This window comes from Cyprinus carpio, chromosome A10 (genome assembly GCF_018340385.1).
Source record: "Cyprinus carpio isolate SPL01 chromosome A10, ASM1834038v1, whole genome shotgun sequence".
Classification (NCBI taxonomy): domain Eukaryota; kingdom Metazoa; phylum Chordata; class Actinopteri; order Cypriniformes; family Cyprinidae; genus Cyprinus; species Cyprinus carpio.
Genome location: NC_056581.1, coordinates 8201535 through 8229162, shown reverse-complemented (window position 1 = coordinate 8229162; position 27628 = coordinate 8201535). Strand labels below are relative to the sequence as shown.

At 36.7% G+C, this 27628-nt stretch overlaps 2 protein-coding genes across 2 annotated transcripts; one reads left to right on the top strand and one right to left on the bottom strand.

Moving 5' to 3' along the window:
• Positions 1-965: 965 nt before the first annotated feature.
• On the bottom strand, positions 966-19046 carry ltn1 (listerin E3 ubiquitin protein ligase 1). The gene is made up of 30 exons (XM_042765017.1): positions 18868-19046; positions 18264-18470; positions 17760-17858; positions 17232-17462; positions 17059-17111; positions 16718-16898; positions 16379-16552; positions 15643-15833; positions 14595-14742; positions 13787-14521; positions 13178-13219; positions 12864-13053; positions 11832-12071; positions 11536-11689; positions 11240-11387; positions 10878-11082; positions 10183-10342; positions 9713-9817; positions 8919-9061; positions 8676-8811; positions 7714-7858; positions 7223-7436; positions 6528-6765; positions 4932-5012; positions 4178-4364; positions 3740-3911; positions 3257-3477; positions 2974-3168; positions 2450-2617; positions 966-1962 (listed from the first exon to the last, which is right to left on the bottom strand). The coding sequence occupies exons 1-30, from the start codon at positions 18907-18909 to the stop codon at positions 1900-1902; spliced, it is 5268 nt and encodes a 1755-aa protein (XP_042620951.1). The 5' UTR covers positions 18910-19046; the 3' UTR covers positions 966-1899.
• Positions 18944-27554, top strand: nle1 (notchless homolog 1 (Drosophila)). Its single transcript, XM_042765018.1, has 13 exons — positions 18944-19056; positions 19251-19390; positions 20361-20578; positions 20689-20768; positions 20853-20929; positions 21028-21125; positions 21611-21803; positions 21909-22044; positions 22445-22491; positions 22573-22775; positions 23499-23658; positions 26922-26992; positions 27084-27554. The coding sequence occupies exons 2-13, from the start codon at positions 19256-19258 to the stop codon at positions 27094-27096; spliced, it is 1431 nt and encodes a 476-aa protein (XP_042620952.1). The 5' UTR covers positions 18944-19056; positions 19251-19255; the 3' UTR covers positions 27097-27554.
• Positions 27555-27628: the final 74 nt, after the last annotated feature.

Sequence of the window (27628 nt, the reverse complement as noted above, 5' to 3'; positions counted from 1 at the left end):
TGAGCCTTCCGCCAATACCGTCTCCCTGGTGCTCATTGTAGTCTTTACCGCTATTGATTTTTATCATAGATAAGACGGCTAAATCTCCTCAAGAGCTCTAAATCCGTCCTCTCTTCACCCAGAAGCATTAGCTTCCTATGCATGCAACAGAAAATGAGCTTTTCTTTCTGGTTTTGGGGAACCTCTACTCCATCCTCTCTCAGGGGATAAGCCTCGGTCACACCGTATAGGCCGGGCAACAGATACAGGCAACAATACAGAATGAGGATGACTGATAGGAGTCATTGCAGGTTTTGCATTTGAGATATACATGGAAAAACTTGTGTTATTATTATGCACATGGATATAATGTTATATATATGCGCACACATATACATGATGTGCTATTTTTTAAATAACGTAAATTATACAGTTATTACAATGTTATAACTATGTTATTACATTGTAATACATGTGCATTAAGCTTGTTTGTCAAAATACGCTAGTAAAACCATTTGACAACATAATGTGTTCAACCACTTGGTCACACTGGCTGCGTAGAGGAAACCCACAGCCATATGGGATTGAAGATCAAAGACATTTCCTATCTCACTACTTACAAAAGCTTCAATAACATGAACGAGTTTAAAATTTAAACATGGCTAGAGGAGAGACATGGTTTTGTTCACATTTGTTTCAGGTAGTGTTCTGCATCATGCAATACATGTGGCTCTTCAATGGGAATTTCTATTAAATATTAATAGCCAAGCAACAGATGGAATTAGATGTGCTTTCATCACCGACCTTTTTTTGCCTCTGAAATTATTCTTCAATGAATGTCTTCCCTACGTAAATGCAAACGGCAGCTTACCTTTAGGCTTCATTCGATAAGCTACCGTGATTCTGAGGAACAGACACAAATGCACAGATAGTGTGACACTGTGATTTACAGAAGCAGATTACATAAAACAACATATGATAAACAGTGAGGCTGAAAGTATGATCTGTATTTCAGGACCACAAATTGTGTCATGTTACACAATCCATGACAACTAAAGATCAAAGCAAACAGAAATCTCTGCAGCATACAGCATTATATGTCATTATACAAAATATCATCAAGCTGAGATAAAAAGCCAAAACTCGGTCCATTATTTTCTTTACAGGTCATCCATATGGTCCAACATTTATCAGAACATCAGCAGAAACTATGAACACTTTGATTTCACCAGAAGACCTACTTGTGAATGGAAAAATTTATGTAACCTGATATATGATGAACCATCTTGCTACCTTGGACAATTTTTTTTTTTTTAAAGGAAGCGTGCACACAAAAAAAACACATCTTGTGATTATTTACCCAAATCATCCCAAACCTGTTTGCAGCTACATTTGATTAAAACAGAGTACAACAACCTAATTTTTGTACCATTCACTAAGCTACCATGTGACTTCTATCTTCTACTATACTAAGTTTTCTTATTCATACTCTCTTCTTTTTTGGGGCTTGACAGATGTGTTGAGGAAAAAAGTGTCAAGATTCTGTGTTCTACAAAAAAATAACATGAGACAAGTTTGGAATGACATGAGTGTGTGCAAATAATGACAAAATGTTGATTTCTGGTGAACTATTCCTTTAAGGCCATGAATTCTCCGGCTTGTTAAGCCTTCATTGTCCTGTCAAGCTGTCTTTAATCCAGTCCGGGTACTTTGTTTTTTGGGCTGTTGACTGTTTGTTCATTCCGTTGTTTGTGACAGGTGTTGTTGGGTGCATCTTCAGAGTTAGAAACTAAAAGGCCATTGTAATTTACAGCACTGCCAAAATCGAATGTACAAACAAACGAATAAAACATTTCTTTCTGAGTCAGCTGTTTGCCGAGGATGTCATTCTCCTATTATTTGTGTCCATGGAGACAGAGCTTAGAAGAAAGTCTCTCGGCACAGAGGACATGTGGATTTGTTGCTAGATGTGAACCATTTATACTGTGGAATGAAAGAAAATGGAAACAACCGGTCAGTGAGGAACGAGAAGCATTTGAGATCATTCAAGGTTGCACATTTTGCTGATTCTGAAACCTCTGCAGAAGTGGAGTAATAAATGGTGACAGATTGAGAACTTCACTGCGGATGGGAAATTATTCAATTTTAAGTGCACTGGTGACCTTTTATAGAATTTGAAACCTATGATTTGAAAGGGACGCAGTCATATTACCAATAAGAACATTAAAACTTAACACAAAATCAAAATTGAGCCCATTTACTTTCTGAAAATCATTGAATATCCCGTTTCACACAAACACAGATTACAGAAGTAAAATGGGTGCCATGTTAACTTTAAATTGCAGCTATTATAATTATGTAAATTCATAAAATAACAAATGCTCAAAAAAAAAAATCTAGGTTTTAAAAACTTTTAATCTAAAAATAAAAATATGATGGAAGAGCAAAAGATGGTGTATGTGGCACTCACCAGACAGGCGGAGTGGAACTTCTTTTTGCAGGTACGGCAGGCTTTCTTTGGCAGCGAGTAATTGGATCCGTGAATGACAGAGAAGCAGATCATACAGTCCTCCACCCCCTCAAAACGCTTGTCAACATTGTTCTTCCACAGCGACAGACCTTCCAGAATACTGCCATTCTACCAAACACATCATCTAAATCAGTCTGGGCATGTTCAGTTATTCAAAATAAATCACTCAGGGCATTTAACTGTTAATTTATTAAACCACTTCAAGTGGGTCAATTCTAAACTAAACAGGCAACATTAACAGCAGCCCCCAAAAGTATTCAAATCTTAAAAGAAAAAGAAAAAATACCACTGCATTAGACACAAATTTTTTTTTTTTTTTTTAATCACTACAATGGCCCAAGCAACAATGGCCCAAAAAATATTTCCTTTTTTTTTTTTTTGACAAGCTAGTTGTTTTATTAAACTAAATGTTACTGCATTTATCTAAAAAGGATTAAACTGAGAACATTTTTTACTTCCTGTACCTGGTGTGTGAGGTACGTGTTGAGCTGAAGCATCCAATTGCGCCACTGCTGAACGGCCACACCCACTCTCCGCCCACTCTCCACTAAGATCGAGCCGAGCGGATAATTCTGAGGCAGCTGAATCACCAGCTCTATGAAGATATCATCGACAGAGTAGGTCGCGATCACCTCCCGCGTGGCAGACCGTGCTTTCACCTGAGAATGCGAATCACATCAGATCACAATGCCTAAAACCACTTAAGCACAGATAATTTTTTCACTTAAATTTTCCACCACAGCTCACCGTCATGTTCTCAAAAGTCTGGGTGCTGGACTGCACAGACGCAATCTCCTGCGCAGACAAAACGCCGCTGACGTACTTGCTGGTGAATTTATCCACCGTGCTGAAGACACGTTTCTCTTGGCTGTTCCACCACAGACGCACCATTGCAGGCAAGTCTTTCAACGCACCGTAGTATACGGAGCAGGCCAGATGGGGAACCTCAAACTGCAGACCTTCAGTTTCTAGAAAACACACACACACTTCTTGAGATGATCTCAGATATGGGAGATATACATTAATGTTTTAAATCATTTAGTTTGTGATAATGTTTATACATTCATCAGTATATTAATTAAATTGTAATACTTGATTTTATTTACATATATGGTTTTGTGTTTACATACATATGGGTTTTATTTATTTACTATAAATCATTTTGCTAGTGTGTTGAATCCTGTGGTTAAACCAGTTGAGAATTACAGTTATAAATTATCTGCAACATACTCCGGGGGGAGAGAGACAAACTCTCAGTGAAGAAGGTTTTTGGTTCTTTGCTTGAGGGTTCTGCTGGCTGCCCAGGCACTGATGGGATCTCTGGCATCAGACGGAACAGATGAAGTAGGAGTTTATGAAGAGAACGAGTCTTTTTCAAATGCAGAGAGTACTGAGCTCGCAGCTGATAAACAAAAAAAAAGACATTTTCACTATACGTGAAAGACATCATGTTGCTTGCATTACAAATAAGTTCTGCACTTTCACTCAAAATCATAAAGAGCTGGAGAGATGAAAGCTGTGACATTATCACTCAATATTTCTGTCACAATGAGACGGACACATCTGACAGATCATTTAACCTCTAGAATGTCTCTGTTAAAAGTGTATTAAAAAGGATGAGACCATGATTGACAACTTTCCAGAACAATATGACTGTTTTTTACTTACATGAGATGAAGAAGCCTTGAAGAAGGTGAAGAGGAGTTTCCAGGCCAGAAGATATCCCAGAATGCAGCAGTGCTCCATACTGAGGGGCTGCACCACTGCAAACTCGCCCACTTGCACACCACCTAGAATACTCTCCAAGAGCTCTTCTGTGGCAGAGAGGATGCTCATTAACGCTGCTGGAGGAGACCTAGAGGAAGTGCACACAGTAAGTTGCCAGGATACCATTAAAGTTGTGGGTGGCCAAAAAATGTTAAATAAAATAATAATAAAAATGTAAAAATAAATAGCAAATATTATACAGATATTTTAAATAATAAACAGATTTCAATAATTAAAAAATAAATAAACACATACATATATACATACATACATATACACACACACACACATATATACACATATATATACATACATATATACACACACATATATACATATATATATATATATATATATATATATATATATATATATATATATATATATATATATATATATATATATATATATATATATATATATATATATATACATACATATATACACACACATATATACATATATATATATATATAAATAATCATTTACATTCATCAGTGTTTTGTGTTATTTAGGTAATGTTTATTCCAATACTTTAGTTATTTTACACTGTAGTTATTTTAAAATGTCAAACCAAATGGGATCTATTCTGCAGTACATATCCAAAGACTCTTAAGAGCCAGTGTGTGTGAAAGAGTGTCTTTGTGTGTCTTACAAGCATGGTTCTTCTCCGTCTTCGTCATCAGATTTAGCGCTGGCACTCTCGCTGTCACTCTCTGGCAACAAAGGCATCACCCTGTAAGACACGAACACATCACTCATTCCCCGGAGACGATTCAGCGTCAGCACTGAGCCTCATTCAAAGACTTGTAATGGACATAGCATTACAGCAACAGCACAGAGGAGATCTCAGCTAACCCTGTGGAACATAAAACTGTTTCTCTCCCAGAGGCTTGTGCTCTCAATGAAGCATATTTAATTAAACCCAAAGCGGAACGCATTGTGGATTAAACTTCTTCCGTACAATATGACCTTAAGGCTATGCAAAAACTGGCCATCCCTTGGAGTATTCATTTCAATTACATATACAATTATGTTCTAGACAGATACTTTCCTACCAAAGCAACTTACAGGAAAGTCCATTATAGCGTTTCTGCAGACGCTGCAGAACAGGTAGAAAACCTTAATGCGGTATTCTAAACTTTGCATTTTATTTTTCCAATTATTATGTTAAACAAGTTTTCCTGCAAAAAAAACAGTTGTAATTTAATTTAGCATAACCATTTTCTGCCCTTTCAGTGACTCTTTAGTACAGGTTGTTTTTGCTACTGTTCCCTTAAAACTTATTGTTCACATGTTAATGTGCTTATGTTTGCTGATCATGGGAAAGGGCCTTTAGAGTATATGTACATTATGCTGGACTTTGAGAAAAGTTCGCCCCAAAAAAATCTAAATTTGCTGAAAATGTACTCACCCTTAGGCCATTCAAGACATAGAAGAATGTATTTCTTCATCGCAACACACTTGGAGAAATTTAGAATCACATCACTTGCTCACCATTAGTCCTGTAGACTGAATGGGTGCCGTCAGAAAGTCAGTCCAAACTTCTGTTGATAGGCATTGGATCCTCTGTAGTGAATTTGTGTTTTCTGAAGTTAGTTTTTGCCTTGTGAAGTGAAAAGCTGCATGTTTTTAAGAAACAAATCCATCATTAAGCTGTTTTTAACTTTAAATCATTGCTTCCAGCTAAAATATAAAGGTCTCTATCCATAATATTGCTTTCTCTAGTGAAAAAGTCCTCTCGTCTGAATCAGGAGAGAAATATGCACAGATCAAGCACCATTTACAGGCAAAAACAGTCCAAAACAGTTCTCAACTGTCAGTGGATTTTTATGTGTGCTGACAAAAAGGGACAGACTTTTTCACTGGAGGAAGCATTATTCTGGATTATGGACCGGTATTTTGGCTTAAAGTTAAAATTCCTTATTGATGGATTTTTTACAAACACTCAGCTTTTCACTTCACAGGACCTTAATTAATGACCTGGAGTCCTGTGGATTACTTGTGCATTACTGTAATGTTTTTATTAGCTCTCTGGACTCTCATTTTGACGGCACCCATTCACTGCAGAGGATCCATTGGGGAGCAAGTGATGTAATGCTAAAAATTCATTTAAAAAAAAATAATAATTTTCATTTTTGGGTAACTATTCCTTAATAAAAAGTAAGTTTTCCATGATATGACAAATTTAAATGCCTATTGTGTGGAGTCAGAGTGAAGTAGGAGGTAAAGAAGGTAACAGAGTTTATACTTGTGTAGGATGTGGTAGACCGCAAGCTGTAACGGCCGGGCTTTGAAGAGCAGCAGGGGTGAGAGGGTATTCAGCAGGGTCTGTAGAGGCTCCGACAGACTGCTCCTCTGGTCAGCTACAAACCGAGGAGGGAGTTTATTCTGTGTGAGCAGCTCCACGGGGATGTAGATAAGAGCCTCCCCCACTGCCCTCAACACCGCCAGGGGGAACAAAGGATCATCTGGCTCTGTAAAGTCCGCTGAGACAAAAGTTTGACATTTCAGTAGTGTGTTAACCACCAGACATCATGTTTCCATTAAATATCAAAACTATAAATGATACAATTTTTTTTTTAGATAGCATGTTCTGAAACATGTACATATACAATACTGTTAAAAAGGTAAGGGTTGTTAAGACTTTTTTTTTTTTGTCAGGGTTTACACAAAAATATTAAGCAGCACGACTGTTTTTAACATTGATAAGCAGAAATGTTTGTTAAGCATCCAATCAGCATATTAGAATGATTTCTGAAGGATCATGTCAAAAATGTGAAATTCAGCTTTACTATCACATTGATAAATTACATTTTAAGACTTCTTTCAAAAACATGAAACAACTTACTGACCCCAAACTTTTAAACAGTAGTGTAGATATCATTTTTTTTTAAATCATGAAACCACAAACTAAACATGAAGGTTCTAGTTAAGTTAACTCACTGGGGATTTTAATAAGCAGTGGGAGTAGAAGGTTGTGAATTCCCTCCAAAAAGAACTCCTTCCACTCTGAGTTCAGCTCTGGAGGAAGCTGTTCCCCCACACCAGCAGGGGGCGATGTGAAAAACTCACTCAGCCTCACAATCAGCTCACAGTTTGCACACACAAACAGCTGTACCCAAGGATTCCAGAACATGCTGCTGTTCTCACGGGCAGTCTGTGAAAACAACACAATAACATGTTGCGCTGATTAAGAATGACATTCGCTTCGATCATCGTCTGTATGCAGCACGGTTCTAGTAGGTGTGATTATTTATAAGATCAGCCATATGTGTAAAGCATTTCAGATCTGATTTACACCTGGTATTAAAATAAAATCTGTTCAAAATGCAGATTTGATTGTGCACTGGGGTGGAAATTTCTGAAAAGGTGTCTCTGTGAGCCCGTCTACTGCATACCAACAGTGTGAATGAAGATGGAGAGAGAAATCTCACCTCAAGCCATGCCAGCATGGAGCAGAGCAGGAGATCCCAATGAGTGTTTCCCAAGACTGTAGGAGAATGATCCACCATCCAGCACAGGAAACGCATCATTTCTACAGCCAATAAGAGCCATGCGGCTGAAACTTTTCCAAGGTCACTAAAAAAGGACAGATTGCTTGTTATGATAGCTATTATAGGGCTCTCAAGATAACCACAATATCGCAATACAGTGCTATTGATGAGCCAACCACAGAGAAATGCAAGAACAGCAGCAACCGCGATATTTGCATTTTATTTTTTCGTAAGGATACACTCTTCTCGTTTTACACTTCGTGCACGTGTACTGAATATTAAATAAGTTAGTACTGATAACATAATGTGTACCATGCTTATTTGTACTGAGGCTCCATAGAGTTAAAATTATTTAAATAGCGTAGTTCATTACATCTTTCTTTGAATGAATTAGCGTTTTTAAACGTGCAGTTTGTATGATCACTTTAAAGTCATGGCCTAATGGTTAGAGAGTTTGACTCCTAACCCTAAGGTTGTGGGTTTGAGTCTCGGGCCCGCAATACCACAACTGAGGTGCCCTTATATTTTGATAATTTTTCTGTAATAATGTTATTTTTATGAATGCATTTTGGGCAAAATGTTATATACGGTTATGTTTTTTTCTTTTCACTTTTCTTCACATTTTTGACACGCATCTATATATCTATATCTATCTATATATATATATATATATATATATTATATATATATATATATATATATATATATATATATATATACACATACACACACATACACATACATACAAATTTATTTTCTATTGGAAATATACAATAAAATCGGCAAATAAAATGTGGAGGAAAGAGCAAAGGAGCATCTTTGCCACAGCTCTGACATAGTAAACACGAGCCATTGCCGTCTTCCTCATTACAGAGATACACATAGCTGAGGCACAGTCTCACCTGTTGAAGAGGAACCATTCCTCCCTACTGTTCCTCCATTCGGCAATCGTGGCTACGACAGCCAACAAGATCTCATCCTCCACAGCCGTGTCGGCCTGTAGACAGCAGAGCAGCACGGCCAGACAGCCCCACACACCTACACACACAACATTATTTTTTCACATCACTTAAGTGAGTGAGATCGGTGTTGCTAAGCCTATATGACTCATCATGTGCGGTGTGTGTATATGATTTGAATCTCACCATCAATGCAGTCCTGCTCTCTGTCCTGCCAGTTAAGGAGCTCTGCGACACACAAGGCAATGAGGGATTCTCTCTCTTCACTGGCTAGAAATGGACATAGCACCTGCACCGTGCTCACACTATGTTCAGAGAGGGGAAAGAAACTGACACACACAAGAACCGCAGAATTAGCAGGAACGTCACAATCAACTTGCTGGTTAGGCTGACATTTCTCATCAAAACGCTGTGATGATGAAAAGCTGAACACAAGCACATTTTGATCATCTGTATTTGTATAAAAAGATTCCTCCAGGTCAAGAGGAGGGTCACATCCACACCACATTCCACATCAGCATATGCTGTTTAACACATTACTAAGTATTGAATCAGCCATTACAATTTACACTAACGTTTTTACAAATTAATTCAGCAAAGCCACATTAAATTGATCAAAAATGACAGCAAGATTTCCATTTCAAGTAAATGAAAAAAACCTGAAAATATGTACCAAATGTACAAAAATATTAATCAACATCTGTAACAATAAGAAATGTTTCTTGAGCACCAAATCTGCTTATTAGAATGGTTTCTGAAGGATTGTGTGACACTAAAGTCTGGAGTAATGATGCTGAAAATTCTACTACATTTAAATAAAAAACACTTACTTTACATTATAATGTATCACAATATTATGTTTTTACTGTATTTATGAACAAAAAAATGCAGCCTTCTTTCAAAAACATTTTTTAAAAAAACTTTTCTTTTTTTTTTGCACATGGAAAACAACATGTAGTGTGTTTTGGGGGATGTCTTACCTTTCTACATTGCCATATAAGGCCTTAATGTGGCTTGGTTCTATTTTGCTGTTCTGCATGTATTTTGCCAGAGCTAGTGACCAGAGGGAGCCCTCTTCTTGTGACCTGTGATTAAAGAGGATAAAAGGGTCTATAAATTATGCTTATTAAAAACTAAATAAAATAAAAGACATCTATACTATATACCTAGGCTAGGCCAGAGGTTCTCAACTCTTTCCTGCAGAGTTTAGCTCCAATCCTAATCAAACACACCTGAACAAGCTAATCGATGTCTTCAGGATGACTCGGGCTAAAGGCAGTTGAGGTTTACTAGAAAGTTACTGGCAGGCGAGTTTGATCAAGGTTGGAGCTAAACTCCGCAGGAAAATGGACCTCAATGGCCAGAGTTGAGAACACCAGCTAGGCAAGATCATTAAAAATGAAAATGCATATTTTGGAAAAAAAAAAAATTCACATTTTTCACTGCTGACCTTGTGAAAAGTGTGTCTAAGAGACTGGTTCTGATCAGGCTGCTGTTGTGGATTCTCTGCTCTAAACTCCAGGACTGCAGCAGTTTGTGATATTCAGACACCATGAGTGGTGACAGTTCCATTTCTTCACACCACTGAAGTCCATAGAAAATCTCTGAAACTACATTAAAACAAATATTGGTGACACTTTATTATAACTCTATAAAGCCTATTGTTTCATATTTAATAAGGCCTCCAAATCAAGATGACAAGAAATTACTGGGAAAAAAAATGGTTTTACAAAAACTTCAAAAACTCTTTGATTGATACTTTTTTAGCAAATAAAAGGCATTTTAGTGTAATTTTAACAATAAGCTTTCAGGTCTTGAAACACAATACAATTCACAAAAACTACAGAGCTTTGATTAAAAAAATAAATAAATAAAAATAAGCATTTATATTTTAATAATTTTAATAAGATACTGATTTACATTACAAGCTATCAAAATTGACCTTACTTTTTGACATCTACACCAAATTGTATGTTTTACTCAGTTTGGGTCTCTGAATAAAACTCAGGTGTTTTTTCCTCCTTAAATGTTATAGCTGAAAAATTGTCTCAATTATCCTTTTAGAACTTGTAATGCATAAGCAACAATGATTATTGTTTTACAAGATCACTGCTACCAAAAGCTAGATGAATGAATGAGTCTCACCTATGTGTTTGAGATCAGGAATTTCAAAGTCTGCCTCCACCTGCTGGTCATCAGGTGAAGCTGCAGTGAAGATGATTCTGCCCAGTAATGCACTTACACACAGGTGTGCCGGCAGCCGGTTAGTTGCCCTGAACTTCCACGCGTCCATGCACGGGTATTCACCAGAGACTCTGAGACGACCACACAGTAGAGGGTGTCTCACCCACTGCCGAGATTCACAAAGATAATTCATTAGAATGGCATATTTTTCTTCTAAGTACCTTCTATACCATTTTAACAAAATATTGAACCAGTGGTTCCTCACAAAATCTGCTGCCGGCTTGTTTGGCCTGTGTGAATGTCATTTGTGACCGGCTGAGTACCTGAGGCAACAGGGCTTGTCTAATGCGACTCCATTCCTCTTCAGTAGGATTAAGACAGAAGATAAACTGAGACAGAAGACAGCTGGTCTTCTGGGCCGAGGCGATGGTCTGTGCAAGACTTTCCACAGCCTGCACCAGAAGCTGCAAACTGACATTAGTAACAGAGGAGATTGAGAAAGGCTCCCAAACAATTCTTTCAGCTATGCAAACTTAAAAAAAAAAAAAAACAACTAAAAGTAACAGCATTTGTAGAAAGCACATTTATCTAAAGACCATTAGATGAGTACTTTTAAGACCTTTTGACTGTCAGGTGTGTGGTGAGCAGCTGACTTTTAACCCAGAGTGCAATGTTGTGGAGGAGGGTGCCCTTTGTGACCCCTGCGCCCAGGTTAGTGATCAATGATTGAATGCCAGCAGTGTAGGCGTGCTGCAGGTTCAGCAGAAGAGCATCTGCCGGGAAACACAAGACATGCATTTAATAGCAATACACACAACTGAGGAGACATTGTTTGCTGCTGTGTAATATTTGAGAAATTGACAACCACATTCTAAATAGACAAATGTTTGAACTTTTGGATGGTTTGGAGTCTACCTGAGAGGTGAGTGATGGTTTGATCCTGTGCACAAAGCTGGAAAACAGTCATAAGTAATTCTTCGGCAGACGCCAGCAGCAGGCAGCCCTTAACCGAAGAAAAGAAGGTGGCAGCCACATCAGAGATGAAAGTGACTAGCGGCTCCATGTTCCCAGCGTCTGACATGCCCTTTGCTTCTGACAGGGTGGTGTGGAGCTTGTCAATGATCTGCTCGACATACGCCTTGCCAATGAGGGGCTCTGCAGAGAGAAGAAAGGGTGAAACAGCATAATTTTCTTTGAAGAGAACCAGTCATTAAGTCATTTACAACATAATATACTACCATTCAAAATTTTGGGGTCAGTAAAAAAATTTTTTAATTTGTTGTTGTTCGAAGAAATTCATACTTTTTCAGCAAGAATTCATTAAATTGATCCAAAGTGACAGCAAAGACATGTATAATGTTACAAAGATTCATATTTCAAATGAATGTTGTTCTTTTGTACTTTCTATTCATACTGAAAACAGAATTAAAAAAAAAATGTATCAGTTTCCAAAAAAATATTAACACAACTGTTTTCAACATTGATAATAAAAAGAAATGTTTATACAGCTTCAAAACAGCTATTTCAAGTTATCTCTGAAGGATCACGTGACATTGAAGACTGGAGTTATGGCCGCTGAAAATTCAGCTTCTCATCACAGGAATAAGTGACATTTTTAAATGAATGAAAATAGAAAACAGTTATTCCAAAAACTTTTTGTGTGTAAAGAATATTTAATGTATGAATAATAATGTATGTCTTGATTTTTTCCCCATACTGATTTTACCTTGCTAAGCCAGTATTACTATCACTCATATTTATGGCTAGGGTTTGTTCACCATTTTTGTGCACAATTTTTCTACCTTCAATGTTTCTGGTATTTTATTTCTTCAAATCTGTGATCCAGGGACTTGTATAAAGAAATTAAATAAAGTCAGTTTTGTCTTTAACTGCAATTTGTGAGAGACCAGGTAGTAGTTTCTGAATAGTGATGACATGCAGACTTACCATTATTGTGCTGCTGTGACAGAGCGAGGCTGATGAGAGGCCAGCCGTGTGCATGATGGGATGATGAAGAAGGGGATCCACGCAGACCCATCACACACAGCTCTCCTGCCAGACCCACCAACCTCTCCCCTAACACAGGACCCCTCAGCCAGCCAATAAACACCTCCAAACGGACAGGATCTGCACACGCCTGGTGTCATGAAAGTGAAGAGAAGAGAAGATTTAGTTAATTCATATTTCTTCAATGCAAAACACTGTAAAATGTAAGGCTAAATGTAACTTAACCGAAGAGATCTCTTAATAAAAACAGGTACCTTTTCAATAAGTTGAAGAATCACACTCCAATTCAAATCCCTCTGTTTTAAAGAGACAAATAACTGATTATTGATTTTACATGTTTGTAAATGAAAAAAAAAAAAAAAAAAACATTTAATTAAAAAAATACAATACCATTCAAAGGTTCAGGGTTGGTAAGATTTTTTTTTTTTTTTCATGTTTTTGAAAGAAATCTTTCATGCTCACCAAGACTGCATTTATTTGATCAAAAATACAATAAAACAATAATGCTGTGAAATATCATTACAATTTAATATAACTGTTTTATTATATTATATTATATTATATTATATTATATTATATTATATTATATTATATTATATTATATTATATTATATTATATTATATTATATTATATTATCAAGGCTTTTGTGAAAACATCAGCAAAAAATATGTAATTATTTGTAATAAATATAATGCTTTACTGAAGACCGGTGTCTGTTATTATACTGGTGTTGTTACTTTGTATCATGCCTAATGATACCCCTTGTATGTGGTAAATACACTGAAAAACAGCATCTTGTGGTTTATTGTTTTACTATATCCCTGTAGCATCCCAATCCCCCCGAACCATGTGGGTCTCTTACACTGATGTGGTTGAGGATTAGTGTCTTGTCATCACTGGAGCTGCAGCACTGCAGGGAACTGAAAACCATGTCCACCAGGAAGTCAGTGTCCTTCCTGTCGTCTTGTTTTAACCATACAGTCACTCTTTGCAGGAGAAAGTGGACAGCTGCATTCTCAGCGAGCGGCCCGAGCTCCGGCCCCATTTCAGGCTTCATTTCCTCCGGCCTCAGCAGCACTTGGAACACCTGAGGACTCGGGAACGCCCTGAGCAGCTGAGACAAGAAGCGCAGGTGCCTTTCCGACTCACAGTCGCACACGTACACCATGTTGAGCTCTGCCAGCTGGCACACCAAATCCAGCAGGTGTCCATTTCTCAAGGGACAGTGATGTTCCTCCACCACTGGAGTTTCCCTAGGAGGTTCCTCCCCTTGGCCTCTTTCTTCTCTGTCCGTGAAGCAAATTTTCACTGTTTTTTTCTTCTTAGTCAGTTTACTGGCACTGTTCGGGTTATGCATAATCTGCAGGAGCGATGCAATGCCCTCTAGGGCAGTTCGCTCAGCTTCTTCACAGTCCACGTATGTTGTGCACAAGCGTCCCAAACCCTCCCAGAAGTCTGACAGCAGTCTTTGAAACGTGGGAGCCTCTTTCCCAACTGCCCGCTTTTCCCAGGACAGAAGAATATCTGAGACCTGAGGGAACAGAGGACCCGTCTGCAGCGATGGGTTTCCCAGAGCTCTGTCAATCAATGGCAGGAGCTGTAAAGAGAGAGTTCAATGCATTAGACATTAGCAGATTTAGAGAGAGACCTTTTCCTTATAATTTACAGACCTGTTCTGAGATCAGCATGTTCTGGATGTTTCTCTGCTCCTGCTCTTCTCCGATGTTCTGCAGGACGATAAACCGAAGGCACTCCATTGTGGCAAAAATGATGGCGGCACTCTCTGAGGGACTGGACTTAGCACGATCACTCAACAACCTGGACCAAACATACCAGAATAAAGGAAAACATAAATTAAAAAGTGCAAAAATACACAATTTTTTTTTTTTAATGTTTTTTTAAAGAAGTAATCTCTTATCCTCACCAAGGCTACATGTATTTGATCAAAAATACAGTAAAATGGTATTATTCAAATCAACAATAACCATTTTCTATTTATTAAATTTTAAAATGTAATTTTTTTTTACAATATTACTTTTTTTTGATCAAATACATGCAGCCTTGTATATGCATAAACAGAATATAATTACATAAACATTTTTTGCAATGATCACTCAAATATGGTGATCAAACACTTATAATTACGTGACAATGATATGTAATGGAGGCAGGGCATTTAACAATAAACTTTACTATCCAAAATGAGTCTGACATCAGTGCACTGAACAGCAAAAAAATTCAACTTTATTTCAATTTAATTCTATTTAACTTTATACCGTTGAAGTTTATTTCACTTCGGAACATTCATTCACGGATCTGCGCTACTGTCTTCACACACAGACGATTCTTACTAGAGAAGTGTGAAGTGTGACACAATATACCTCTGTAAAAAAAAATCATATCGGTGGCATATCTGCAGCATATTTACTGATATATCTGCAACAGGCTCATATCTGCCAATATAATCGTGCTCTAGTTAAAACAATGCTGTATTTGTTTGCTACACATGCATACCGAAAGACCCATACCAAACATTTTTGTTATAAATACATGTACCATTACACCCCTAATATATATATATAATTAAAATAAGCTAAATGTTTTCCCTCATATCTAATTATTATTATTATTTATGGAATATAGCAAATTTAAAAAGGGAAATCTGCTGCAGGTACATGACTCTTGGATGAATGACTATATGAATATGACATTTTTTACCCCTGTATGACAGATGTGAGGAATGTCCTAGAGAACTCCAAGTTGGGCTGTGTGACCTCTGCTGGCAGTTTGCTTATAAACGGGAGCAGGTTTGGATGCAGAGATGTTGCAAGACCTCGACCTCCTTCTTTAAGAAGCACCCAGAGCTTTGGCATCACGCCTTTCCTGGCACTGACATGCGTCCAGCAGTTCTGCACAGAGTTTATGTGATGACAGTGATTTTAAATCACCGCTGACAACAGACAACAATAAGGTGCAATAACATTTATTATAACATTATTAGACTGCATAAGATTAACGCTTTAATTTTGGATTGAATACGGGTTATGGCAGAGCTGGAAAATGTGAGATTTTTGTTTTTTATTATCTAAAATAAATATTAATATAAATATCTATTTAAATTACTATTTAAGTTTGGGGTTAGTAAGATTTTATAATGTTTTTAAAATAAGTTTTTTTTTATTCTCAGTAAAAACAGTAATCTTTTGAAATACTATTATAATTTAAAATAACTGCTTTCAATTTTATTATATCATAAAACTTAATTTATTTTTGTGATGTTAAAGCTGAATTTTCAGCATCATTACTCCATTCTTCAGTGTCACATGATCCTTCAGAAATCATTCTAATATGCTGATTTGCTCCTCAAAAAAAATTAATAATAAATACTGACCCCAAACTATTAAACGGTAATGTATTTTTTATTATATCTGTGTAAAAAAATAATCAGTCTCACATCAACGCAGGACAGAATATGGAGGACCGCCTCCCACAAAGGGGGCAGCACCACCGGGTCTGTGTCGTCAATTGATAGCAGCACAGCAGAACACGCTCGGGCCGCTTCTGCCTGGATCAGCTGGGGTGTGTGCGCACACATGGTGGCAATCAGCTCAAAAAACGCCCCTCGAATCTAGAAAATAAAACAGACAACTCTGAATCATATTAAAACACCTAATAATCAAGAAAACATCTAACAAATAGTACAGTAAGAGATTTTAATGTGGGTGTAAAGTATCATAAATAAAAACTAGAAAAGTTGCTTGTCATGGTCACATCTGGTAGGATCCCAGCTCACCTGTGGGGTCTTGTGTTTGCTGTACTTCCAGAATTTGCCCTGTGTGATGAGTTGTGTCAGTCGCTCCTTTAGAAGCTCTCTGTCCTGCTCGGGTAAAATGCTCAGGAGTCTCTTGAGAGCTAGCAAAGAGCTGGTCAACAGACGGATGAACTTAGCCTCTCGTTCCTCCTCTGGCACACTCCTGCACAAAAATAAAACAAAATAAATTAAATATATTCTACACATAAACTACTACTATTATTAATCAGGCACCCACTGCTTTTTTCTTAAAATATAACAATATGACCAAGCAAAGCAAAACTAATGTCACCATCAGGTTATTATTGTACATATACACTTACTGAGGGTCACTGAGAGTGTCAGCTGTTTCTTTCAGCAAATTGTCTTGGAGAACTTAGAATCAGAGAATATATATATAAAAAATAACACTTCAGCTGAGCAATGACAACATGCATCAAAAATTCTGCAGTATGTCATTTTTTCTCACTATGCGGATAAGAAAAGCTTATCTTACATTCAGGATTTCATCTTTACAGAAGCTGATGGCCTCTGGTTGTTTATTCAGGGGAAATGCGGCCTGGAAAGCAGCGCTGGCAGCCGAGGCAGCAGGAGAGTATGTGTCACACTGAGAGATGAGCCAGTGACCCATGATGCTCTTCAGGTAGGGGGCCAGATTCCTCTTCACTTTTAAAACCAGCTGCTCAAAGGCCTGCTGTGTGGCCTCTCGCACACGGCGATCATGGTCCTGATGAAAACATATTATATATTAAATAAACTTGTCCAGCCAATCTTTAATTTACACAGATACACAGGTAAATTAAGCATATTCAAATTAAAATAAATTAATCATTTACATCTTTTTGCTGCCTTTATATAAAGTGGGGTCCAAATATCTGAGACCACTAGAGAAAACTTAGTTTTGCATGTTAATTAAAAATGTTCATTTGCACGAATATAAAAATTTAATAAAATTATAAATATATGAATAAAATTGTAAATAAATAAAATACAAATTATGACAGGGTTATCATTCTTCTCTTACCATTGATATTCGGCAGTATATCCGAGGCCAGTATGGGAGGACACCTTTTACAACATCAGGCTGTCGCTCTTGACACATTGTTCCAAACTCTTGTACTGCCTGAAATAAACATCAATCAGTTTTTATGAGCCATTCAATTACTGAGTCAGTCAAAAGAAATGGTTTATAGAAATTTATATGTTTTGTACACATGTGCAACAAGAAAGCAATATTCGGTTAATTTACTGAAATTACAGTTCTAACAAATGATTACATTTACAATCTACCTTACATACAGTAGTTGCATTGCTATCTATGCAAGGTCAGAAAGCTCTCGGATTTCATCAAAAATATCTTCATTTGGGTTCCAAAGATGAATGAAGGTCTTATGGGTTTGGAACAACATGAGGGTGAGTAATTAATAAGAGAATTTTGAACTAACCCTTTATGAAAATATTTGTAGAGATCAAGAATGACTGTAATAGTGCTTACTGCCTAGTGATCCACATTTTTTAAAAGTGATACCTTCAATTTTGTGACTGCATCTCTCTTGGACAGCTTCCGTAGAACCATGCGGAAGTCTGCATCAACCTGATTGTCTATCTCCTCTGCCCCCTGTACTGCAGGTACATATCCTGGATCACTGGAGGTGGAGACACCGAATCCAACAAACCCGGGTACAACGCCACTCTCCCTGGCCAACAGATCAGCAGCCCTGCCACTGCTGGATGGCTGGAAGGTAGAACACACAGGGCTGTCATTACACATTCATCACCATTTCAGACCTAGTTGATTACAGTCCTATGGTTTCATCACCATCATATATGGTTGCTCAACTAAAGCACTTTCTGTCTGATTACACTACAAACACGTGACGTCGTCAGGAGGTTTACATAACAGACACGATAAAAACCGCTTGCCATATCAAATGTTTCATAAATACTTTACTTTTATACAATAAGTGACAGGAAGTACATAATAGCCATTTGTTGTAGTGAGCTATCATGCTATTTAGATAGTTTACAACACTGACCAGTTAGAGTCAACTACAATGACTCTTGCTATTATTTCACAGATTTGGCTTGTAGCTGGAAAATGTTAACAATCGAATAACTTTCATTCGTCTTACCCGGACATTTCCTTTCGTTCTCTGTTTATTTTTGCCACCCATTTTTTCGTCGGCTGAGCGTCTGCTTCTTTTCCGACTTGAGTACAGTCACACTAGGCGCGCGGTTATGATGTCACGCTCACGCGATTTGCGTGCGTCCAAAATACTTTACGTTGCACGCGTGGAGTGTGCTGTGATCAATAACGACAGGTATCTCGCTTTTTACTAAGTGGACATTCTCGTATTCTGTGTACATATGGAATTCTTGTCTATTTCTTGAATGTATAAAATATTTCAGTTATTTAATTATTTTGCTGTTACTGATATTTAATCGCTTGTTCTATACGTTCGTGCCTCACGTGCTGATAGTGTATATGTTACTTCAGTGTGTTTCTCGTTTAAAGGGAAGATGAGCGTGGACGTGGAGCGTGTGTTGATCCAGCTCCAGGATGAGACCGGAGAGGTGCTCGGATCCCCCTTCGATGTTCCGCTGGACATCAGTCCGGATAAACTGCAGCTGGTCTGCAACGCGCTGTTACAGAAGGTATGAATGAAGGACTGCAGTATGTGCTTCATCCAGCTATCAGAGAGCCAGCCCATAATGTACTGGACTACAGTACCTTACCTTATCTATTCTGTTAAAACCCTTTTAATATATTTTTATGATAGATCTGAAACACTGTGTTAGAGATATGTAATACCGTTCAAAGGTTTGGGGTCGATAAGAAGTCTATTTGTGCTCACCAAGGCTTCGTTTAGTTGATAATTAATACAGTAAAACAGTGATATTGTGAAAAGTTCTTAGAATTTTAGAAATACCTGATTTGAATATATTTTAAAATGTTATTTATTCCTGTGATACAAAGCTGAAATTTCAGCATCTTCAGAGTCACATGATCCTTCAGAAATCATTCTAATATGATGATTTGCTGCTCAAGAAATATTTCTTATTATTAAATGTTGGAAACAGTTGTGATACAATATGTCAGGACTCTTAGATAGCATTTATCTGAATTTGGAATATTTTGCAACATTATAAATGTCTTTACTGTCAGTTTTGATCTGTAATGCACCTGTTCTGAATAAAAGTATTACATTCTTTAAAACACACCCCAAACGGTAATCTATACTTCATTTATTGCGATCTTTAAAGTATAAAATCACTTATATATATCCTCATGTGTTATAAAGTATGTTCATTTAGAATATATATTTGGGTCATTGACAAGACAGCAGTGATATACTATATCTAAAACTTTTTTTTATCTTATTTTGTGTAGTTGAGTAATACTTTTAATTATGTTTTATTACATATTGTTTAAAACATTTTGTTTTAATACATTAATCGGTTACTTGGAATATAGTTTCTTAGAACTATTTGAGTGAAATGAAATGATGACCAGCACTATAAGTAAAAATAAGTAAATAAGTAAAAGCTGGTTTTGAATGATGCTGGTTATGATTTACTGCAGATTTTATTGTTTCATAACCCCAATCTTTTTGTCTTTCTACAGGACGAGCCTGTGCCGTACTTGTTCTTTGTGAAAGATGCAGAGGTGGTGTCGTCCCTGGGCTCCTGTGTGCAGGAGTTGGGCCTGGAGACTGAGCAGGTGCTGCCGGTTGTGTACCAGCCGCAGGCCGTGTTTCGTGTTCGGGCCGTGGCTCGATGCACCAGCTCTTTGGAGGGCCACACAGAGGCCGTCATCTCTGTGGCTTTTAGCCCTACAGGAAAGTAAGCGGATTAAACAGTAGCTTTACATTTATATTAAGACAGATAAATGTCCTGCATGCATCTAAATAAAGCTTTTTTTTTACTTAATATTATTTGGGGATGCTCCTCAGATATCTGGCCAGTGGATCTGGGGACACGACAGTGAGGTTCTGGGATCTGAGCACAGAAACACCACACCACACTGCTAGGGGTCAGTTTTTCGCTCCATGTTATGAAATGCAGAGCATCTGTAAGTTAAACCAAGCATCTGACATTTTGTCCATCATGTTTTAAGGACACACACATTGGGTTTTGTCCATTGCCTGGTCTCCAGATGGCAAGAAATTAGCATCAGGGTGCAAAAACAGTCAGGTGAACATATCACGTTTATTATAAGTGACTGATATTCCAGTGTACAAGATGTTCTTTAGGTCTAATATAATGATTTATATCTGCTGTGATCTTTGCAGATCTTCTTGTGGGATCCGATCACAGGAAGTCAGATCGGAAAGACCTTGACGGGACATACAAAGTGGATCACCTGGCTGTGCTGGGAACCTCTCCACCTGTGAGTTTTAAAAAATCAGTTTGGCCTTGTAATTAAAGTATGTTTTATATCGCTTTATTTACATGTGTTAATTTAGTTATTTTAGCTCTAAAGGGAATTCGTGATCAAATTTATTTGAAATGAAAATAATTTAACTTATTTTGGGGCTTTGTATTTAATTTTGCTGTATTGTTTATTAACAATTGTTTAATTTGGTAACACAATAAAATCAATAAGGTCCCATTAGTTTTTGTCAGTTAATGCATTAAATAAAATGAACTAACAACAAGCAGTTCATTTATTATAATATTTATTAATCTTTGGTTATGTTAGATTATAAAAATTGTTGGTTCATATTAGCTCAGGTCCGTTAAATAACCGATTAATAAATGATTGTTAATTCATGTTTACTAATGTTGGAAAATGGAACGTTCTAATTCTGAAAAATGTATAATGAAGTAACAAAATGTTATGATCAGTTATCAGTAATTTTCACCCCATCACAGGAACCCAGAGTGTCGATATTTGGCTAGCACCAGTAAAGACTGTTCGATTCGGATCTGGGATACAGTTTTGGGCCGCTGTGATAAGATCCTGACCGGCCACACACATTCTGTGACGTGTGTAAAATGGGGAGGTGATGGTCTCCTGTACACTTCATCTCAGGACAGAACCATTAAAGTCTGGAGAGCCAAAGATGTAAGTTGTTTCCACTCATGATGGATCAAATATAACGTGAAACAATATTTACTTGGGTGTTTGACTGAATTATGGTGTGAATATCTGTTCTCGCCTGTGCCATAGGGGGTTCAGTGTCGTACATTGCAAGGTCACGCTCACTGGGTCAACACGCTGGCCCTCAGCACTGACTACGTTCTGCGCACAGGAGCGTTTGAGCCAGCTACTGCAACCATAAACCCACAGGATCTCACCGGATCATGTATGTTTCAACACCTGCACATAATTAATTATTATACACTACTGTTCAAAGGTTTGTGGTCGCAAAGGCTGCATTTATTTGATCAAAAATACAGTTAACACAGTCATATTGTGAAATATTATTAACATTTTAAAATATTTTTTTTATTTTATTTTAATATATTTCACAATTTAACTTATTCCCATGATGCAAAGCTTCTTTGTTTAATAGAAAGTTCAAAGAACAGCATTTAATTTGACATAGAAATCTTTTGTAACATTATAAATGTATTTACTCTCTCTTTTGATCAATTGTATGCATCCTTGCTGAGTAAGGAATATCTTACTGACCCCAAACGTTTGAACTGTAGTAGATGTAATATGGATCATTTGATAAATGTAAATGTTTCTGCTTTCCTCAGTGGACGAAATCAAGGAAAAGGCTTTGAAGCGCTACAACAGTGTCAGAGTGAGTGAGACCAGTCTATATACAGTACCAGCCTGCAAGAGAAGGGATTTATGTATAAACCTGAGCATTTGGTCTTCTTAAGGTGAAGGTCATGAGAGACTGGTGTCAGGATCAGATGATTTCACGATGTTCTTATGGAACCCAGCAGAGGAGAAGAAGCCAGTGGCCCGTTTGACGGGTCACCAAGCACTGGTCAATGAGGTGCTGTTCTCACCGGACACACGGCTGATCGCCAGCGCTTCCTTCGATAAGTCTATAAAGATCTGGGACGGAAAGACGGGAAAGTAAGTAGGGTGGTCATAGATCCTTGAATGATTTGGCCATGTGCAGATTAGCATACTGCCATATTTCTAAAATATGTGTGCAGTACTATATTTAAATATTAATATTAGTATATAGCATGTAAAGTGTGTGCATGGTATGCAAATATTCTATACGCAATGAATGCCCAGATTCAGTTCATTTCAATAACAGTGACTTTGTCATCACACCTACATTAGTGTTAGTATTTAGTATTATTATTATTTAGTTTTTTTAATTATTATTTTCAATTAGCTTTTTTACTTTCATTTAAAAAAAAAAAACTTTATTCATTTTATTATTTTTTATTCATAATTCTATATACTTTAAATTAATAACAATTTAATTATTATGTAATAATTATTTTAGTTTTAGAAATTTAGTAAATCTTAAAATGAGAAATGTTGCCTTGGCAACTAAGTAAAATAAGTTTCTCATCTAAAATTAATGCTTTTGTTTTTATATCGTTTTTTATCAGATGTTGCAAAATTCAGCAATTATGAAAGAAATTTGATAAATCTGTAAAGAACTTCCAGTAGTGTACACTAGAGGGCAATATCACTGGCATATTTTGCGTGCTTGCACGTGGTAACAACCCAGAGCTTCTTCAAATATAACATCAAACATGTCGATATGTTTTCTCTGACTTTGTGAAAGTGTTTTTAAAGGGCTGTAAGATCTTTTTTTTTTTTTTTATGTTTTTCCAGGTACTTGAACTCACTTCGCGGTCATGTGGGGCCAGTGTACCAGGTGGCGTGGTCAGCAGACAGCCGTCTGTTGGTCAGTGGCAGTAGTGACAGCACTCTGAAGGTGTGGGACATCAAGAAGGGCAAACTGAACGCAGATCTGCCTGGACACGCTGATGAGGTGAGACACTGAATGGATTTAGTTCAGAGGTTGGAGTCTTACACAAGGGCCAGAGCTTTAGAATGTTTTTACTTTTTCAGTTCATTTATTTTAGTAGCATTTATATATAAAAAAAACTTTATATATATATATTTATAATATTTATTTTAGTAATATTGTTAATTTTTTAAGTTTTAATTTATGTGCTTTTGTAATATATATATATATATATATATATATATATTAGCATTTATTAATATATATATATATATATATATATATATAAAAAATATATATATATAAAAAATATATATATATATATATTAGTGGTCGACCGATATTGGTTTTTTGACTGCTGATATCTTGGAAAGCAGGGGGGCCAATAGCCGATATAAAGCCTATATATATATATATATATATTCATATTTAAGAACTTTTAAATCATTTGACAATGGATTAAAAAACAAGTGTAAAATAAACATACTTTAGATGAAGTATTTTTCACAAATAAATAAATATTTAATAAAAATATAATTAAAAAGGAAGTAAACACTGTAACAAACAGGGCACTCAGTATTCTGGGAAGTTTGTGTGCAATGGGAATCATATTTTTCAAATAAAGCCAGGGTAACCCTCAATTTACATACAGCACACCGAGAAAATGACATGAATATGGCAGTGGGCAATGCATAAAGCACAGCATAATTTGAAATAGAGTTTAAAGCATTAAATTCACACGGACCTGACCGTCGTGCAGAGAACACGTGATCATGCTGGATACATGCACACTTTACAAGATCTCACAGCTGGATTCGACTAAGTTTGCAAGGTTTGTGAAATTAAATGTTTATTGGCCATTCAAAGATTTGTTTAAATGATATAACTGCGTATCTGCTTAATGCTGACAACAAATTATATTATAATGGGTATTATAATGTTTGCCTTTCTATTACTAATAATATAAAAGCAATAGTTATAATACTTTTTGTATACATTAATTCCTTTTTTTAACCATTCTATTTGATTATTAGTCAGACTTCTATCCGTATTAAGCCCTATTCGGACGGGACTAGTTTTCTAAACTATGTTTGAGTTTTGATTCTTACCACTTGTAGTCTGTGATTTTCATGTACCAGTTCAGATGTGACTAACATCTCCGTGTTAATTACAGAGGTGGGAGGGTCTGTTATCTGGGCGTCACGGAGATCACGCACTCTGTATGCGTGCAGTGTGTATAGACATTCGGATTGATGACCATTAGTATTATCACACAAATACCATGGTGAATCTAAATGGATATAGCAAAACCATTTTAATGTGTGGTTACTTAAGTTTAACTTTTTTTTTTTTTTTTTTTTTAGTAAACCCATGTTTAATTTTCATAAAGGTAGGCTACATCTGTAATTAAATCATTATGTAATTGAGTGCATAAATAAACTGGGTATCTTACCTGATGCTGATATTACAATAGCCAGACTTAACAGTGTTGGAAACTTTTTCCTAGACCAGGAGACGTTGGGATATCTTTCATACAGAAGTTACTCTTTATTGAGGACTCGCTGTGCGTCGCTGCAGTCATCCAAGTCTAACTAGTCATTGATACATTTGTAGTTTATATACATTTCTAGGGGGAGGGATACATAGAGGTGGAGACAATCTAAACAAAGCATGCAGATGCAGTACAGGAATCAGCCCGACACTGGCATTCTCCCAGCATAACAGTGTCATTCAAATGTATAGGTGCCTGACAGTATCGCCCATACCTTTACATTATCATAGAGACAAAAGCACAGGTGTGCCTTGAGCTTAAAAAGCCAGGTGGTCAGGAAGAGCATAACGGTCATTATCTCAGACACCTGATTTTCCTGATTTGATCTTCTTAGATATGTCAGCCTTTTTTACCTCAAAATGTAAAACATAATGTACATAACTTTATCAGTGTATATACTATTACATTGGAACCTAGATTTAACATTTTATAAATTTCTAATCCCACAACAGTTTATGTGATCTGGCTCTTGATTTTATTATTTTTATTATTTTTATTGTTTCTTTGCCAGGAAGCAAATATATCAAACATGCGTGCGGTAAGAGCATCTACGGTAATTCACGTTGGCCAAAACACACAAGGAAATGCGTTGTGAAATAAAATATCGCAAAACACAGACATTCGCATTCGGACGGGATTATTTTTCTCAGAGGATCACAGTAGGTAATTTGCTCTGGAATTATTACAGAGGTTGTGTGAGAAAAACACAGGTGTGGCAGATTCGGACGGGATCAAAATCACCAAGTACGTCTGTGATATACAAATTTCTCTAACGACCCTCTGTAAAGCTTGTCCTGTCTGAATAGGGCTTTAGACAGAACTGTTCACAATGACAGTAAACTAGAGGGATAGTGTGAGCTGTGTGCTCTCAGGCGCTGCTTTTCTCAGCGCCGTCAAAATGAAAGTCCCGCCTCGAACACATCGGCCAAGCAGAAAAACTTATCGGCCAATGCCGATATTTGAAAAATGCCAAATATCGGCCGATATATCGGTCGACCACTAATAAATATATATAATAATTATAATTATTATGACTATTGCAATGCTCTCTTGGCAGGTCTTCCAGCCAGTTTTCAGGTTTTTGGAAAAAAAAATAGTCTACAATTAATATTTCATTTCATATCAGCTTTTTTTCAATTGAATTTTTATACAGCTTTAATTTATATTTTAGTTTTAGAATATTTTAGTACCTCAACTTTATATATTTCATTTAGCTGCCAAAAATTTCTAATTTTTGTTTAAAAAAAAAAAACAATCAATTTAAAATTAATTGTATATTGTCTTTTATTTCAATTTCAGTTTTAATATTTTTGTTTTGGCTTCTGACATTGTTTTATTATTATTATTTCTACATAGCTTTAAATTTTAGTCGATTATCTTAAGCATTTATTTTGGTTAGTTGCTATGGTAACATTTCTAAAAATGATTCTAACATATCTAAATATTTATTTATTTTTACAGTTTTAGTGAACATTGGGGGGCATCTTAAAAATGCATAGGAATATATATATATATATATATGTATCTGTGTGTGTGTGTGTATATAGACTAAATGTTTGCATATTATTTTTGTATATTTTACTTTTTTTTTTTTAATGTCAGGCAACTAAGCAATCACCTAGCAGCCACATAACAAAAATACTAAAAAAAAAACAATCCAAATATATTAGCAACAGCATAGCAGTGGTTTTTGCTTGGACAAACACCACTAATTTTGTTTTCTTTCATTGCTCAGGTTTTTGCAGTTGACTGGAGTCCCGACGGACAGAGAGTGGCCAGCGGTGGAAAAGACAAATGTTTAAGAATGTAAGTGACCTTACATTATTTATTTCCACACACACACACACTGCCACCTGCTAGGAACACCTGGCATGTCTTATATTGTTTTCCCCTTTAGATGGAGGAAGTAACCCGGAGAAACCAGTGGACCCTGGCTCTGCACACAACAGCCAATCAGGCGTCTGGAGCATCACCCCACAGGATGGTGGACAGCAGTGTCGGAGCACTAAGCCTTAGCCTATTTGTCAAATGAAACCGCTTCGACAGCATCACAGTAGGGGACATATAATGCTCTCTGATGTTGTCGGGCCAGATAGCAGAAAGATAAAACGCTGCCTTATTTTTTTTTTTGCCTGACTCAAATGAGCAAGTGCCCTGTGGAAGTGCAGGTGAACGGACCCAGTCTGATCTGTGTAATCTTTCTCACACACATTCTTTGTAATTACCTTAATCCCTAATGCTATGATACAGGCAGCATTAACTGGGTCTGTTCCAGGGCCAAGAGATAACCAGCGTCGTCACAGTGGACCGTACTACGTCAGCAGAGACGTTTTCTCATTTAACAAACAATAAAATGATTTTTATGGGACCTGTGTTGTGAGTGTGTGGCTTTATCTTGATTGAACAACTGTAGAACATCTAAAGCAGTTTGTTATTATCGCA

Coding starts and splice junctions, on each gene's coding strand:
- ltn1 (XM_042765017.1), bottom strand. CDS start 18,909: ATGGGTGGCAAAAATAAACAGAGAACGAAAGGAAATGTCCGG. Junction 11,690..11,831: donor AACCATCACTCACCTCTCAG/GTAGACTCCAAA, acceptor GTTTCCCGGCAG/ATGCTCTTCTGCTGAACCTG. Junction 7,859..8,675: donor GAATGGTTCCTCTTCAACAG/GTGAGACTGTGC, acceptor GTCCTTTTTTAG/TGACCTTGGAAAAGTTTCAG.
- nle1 (XM_042765018.1), top strand. CDS start 19,256: ATGAGCGTGGACGTGGAGCGTGTGTTGATCCAGCTCCAGGATGAGACC. Junction 20,930..21,027: donor CAGGGTGCAAAAACAGTCAG/GTGAACATATCA, acceptor TGATCTTTGCAG/ATCTTCTTGTGGGATCCGAT. Junction 22,492..22,572: donor AGCGCTACAACAGTGTCAGA/GTGAGTGAGACC, acceptor TGGTCTTCTTAA/GGTGAAGGTCATGAGAGACT.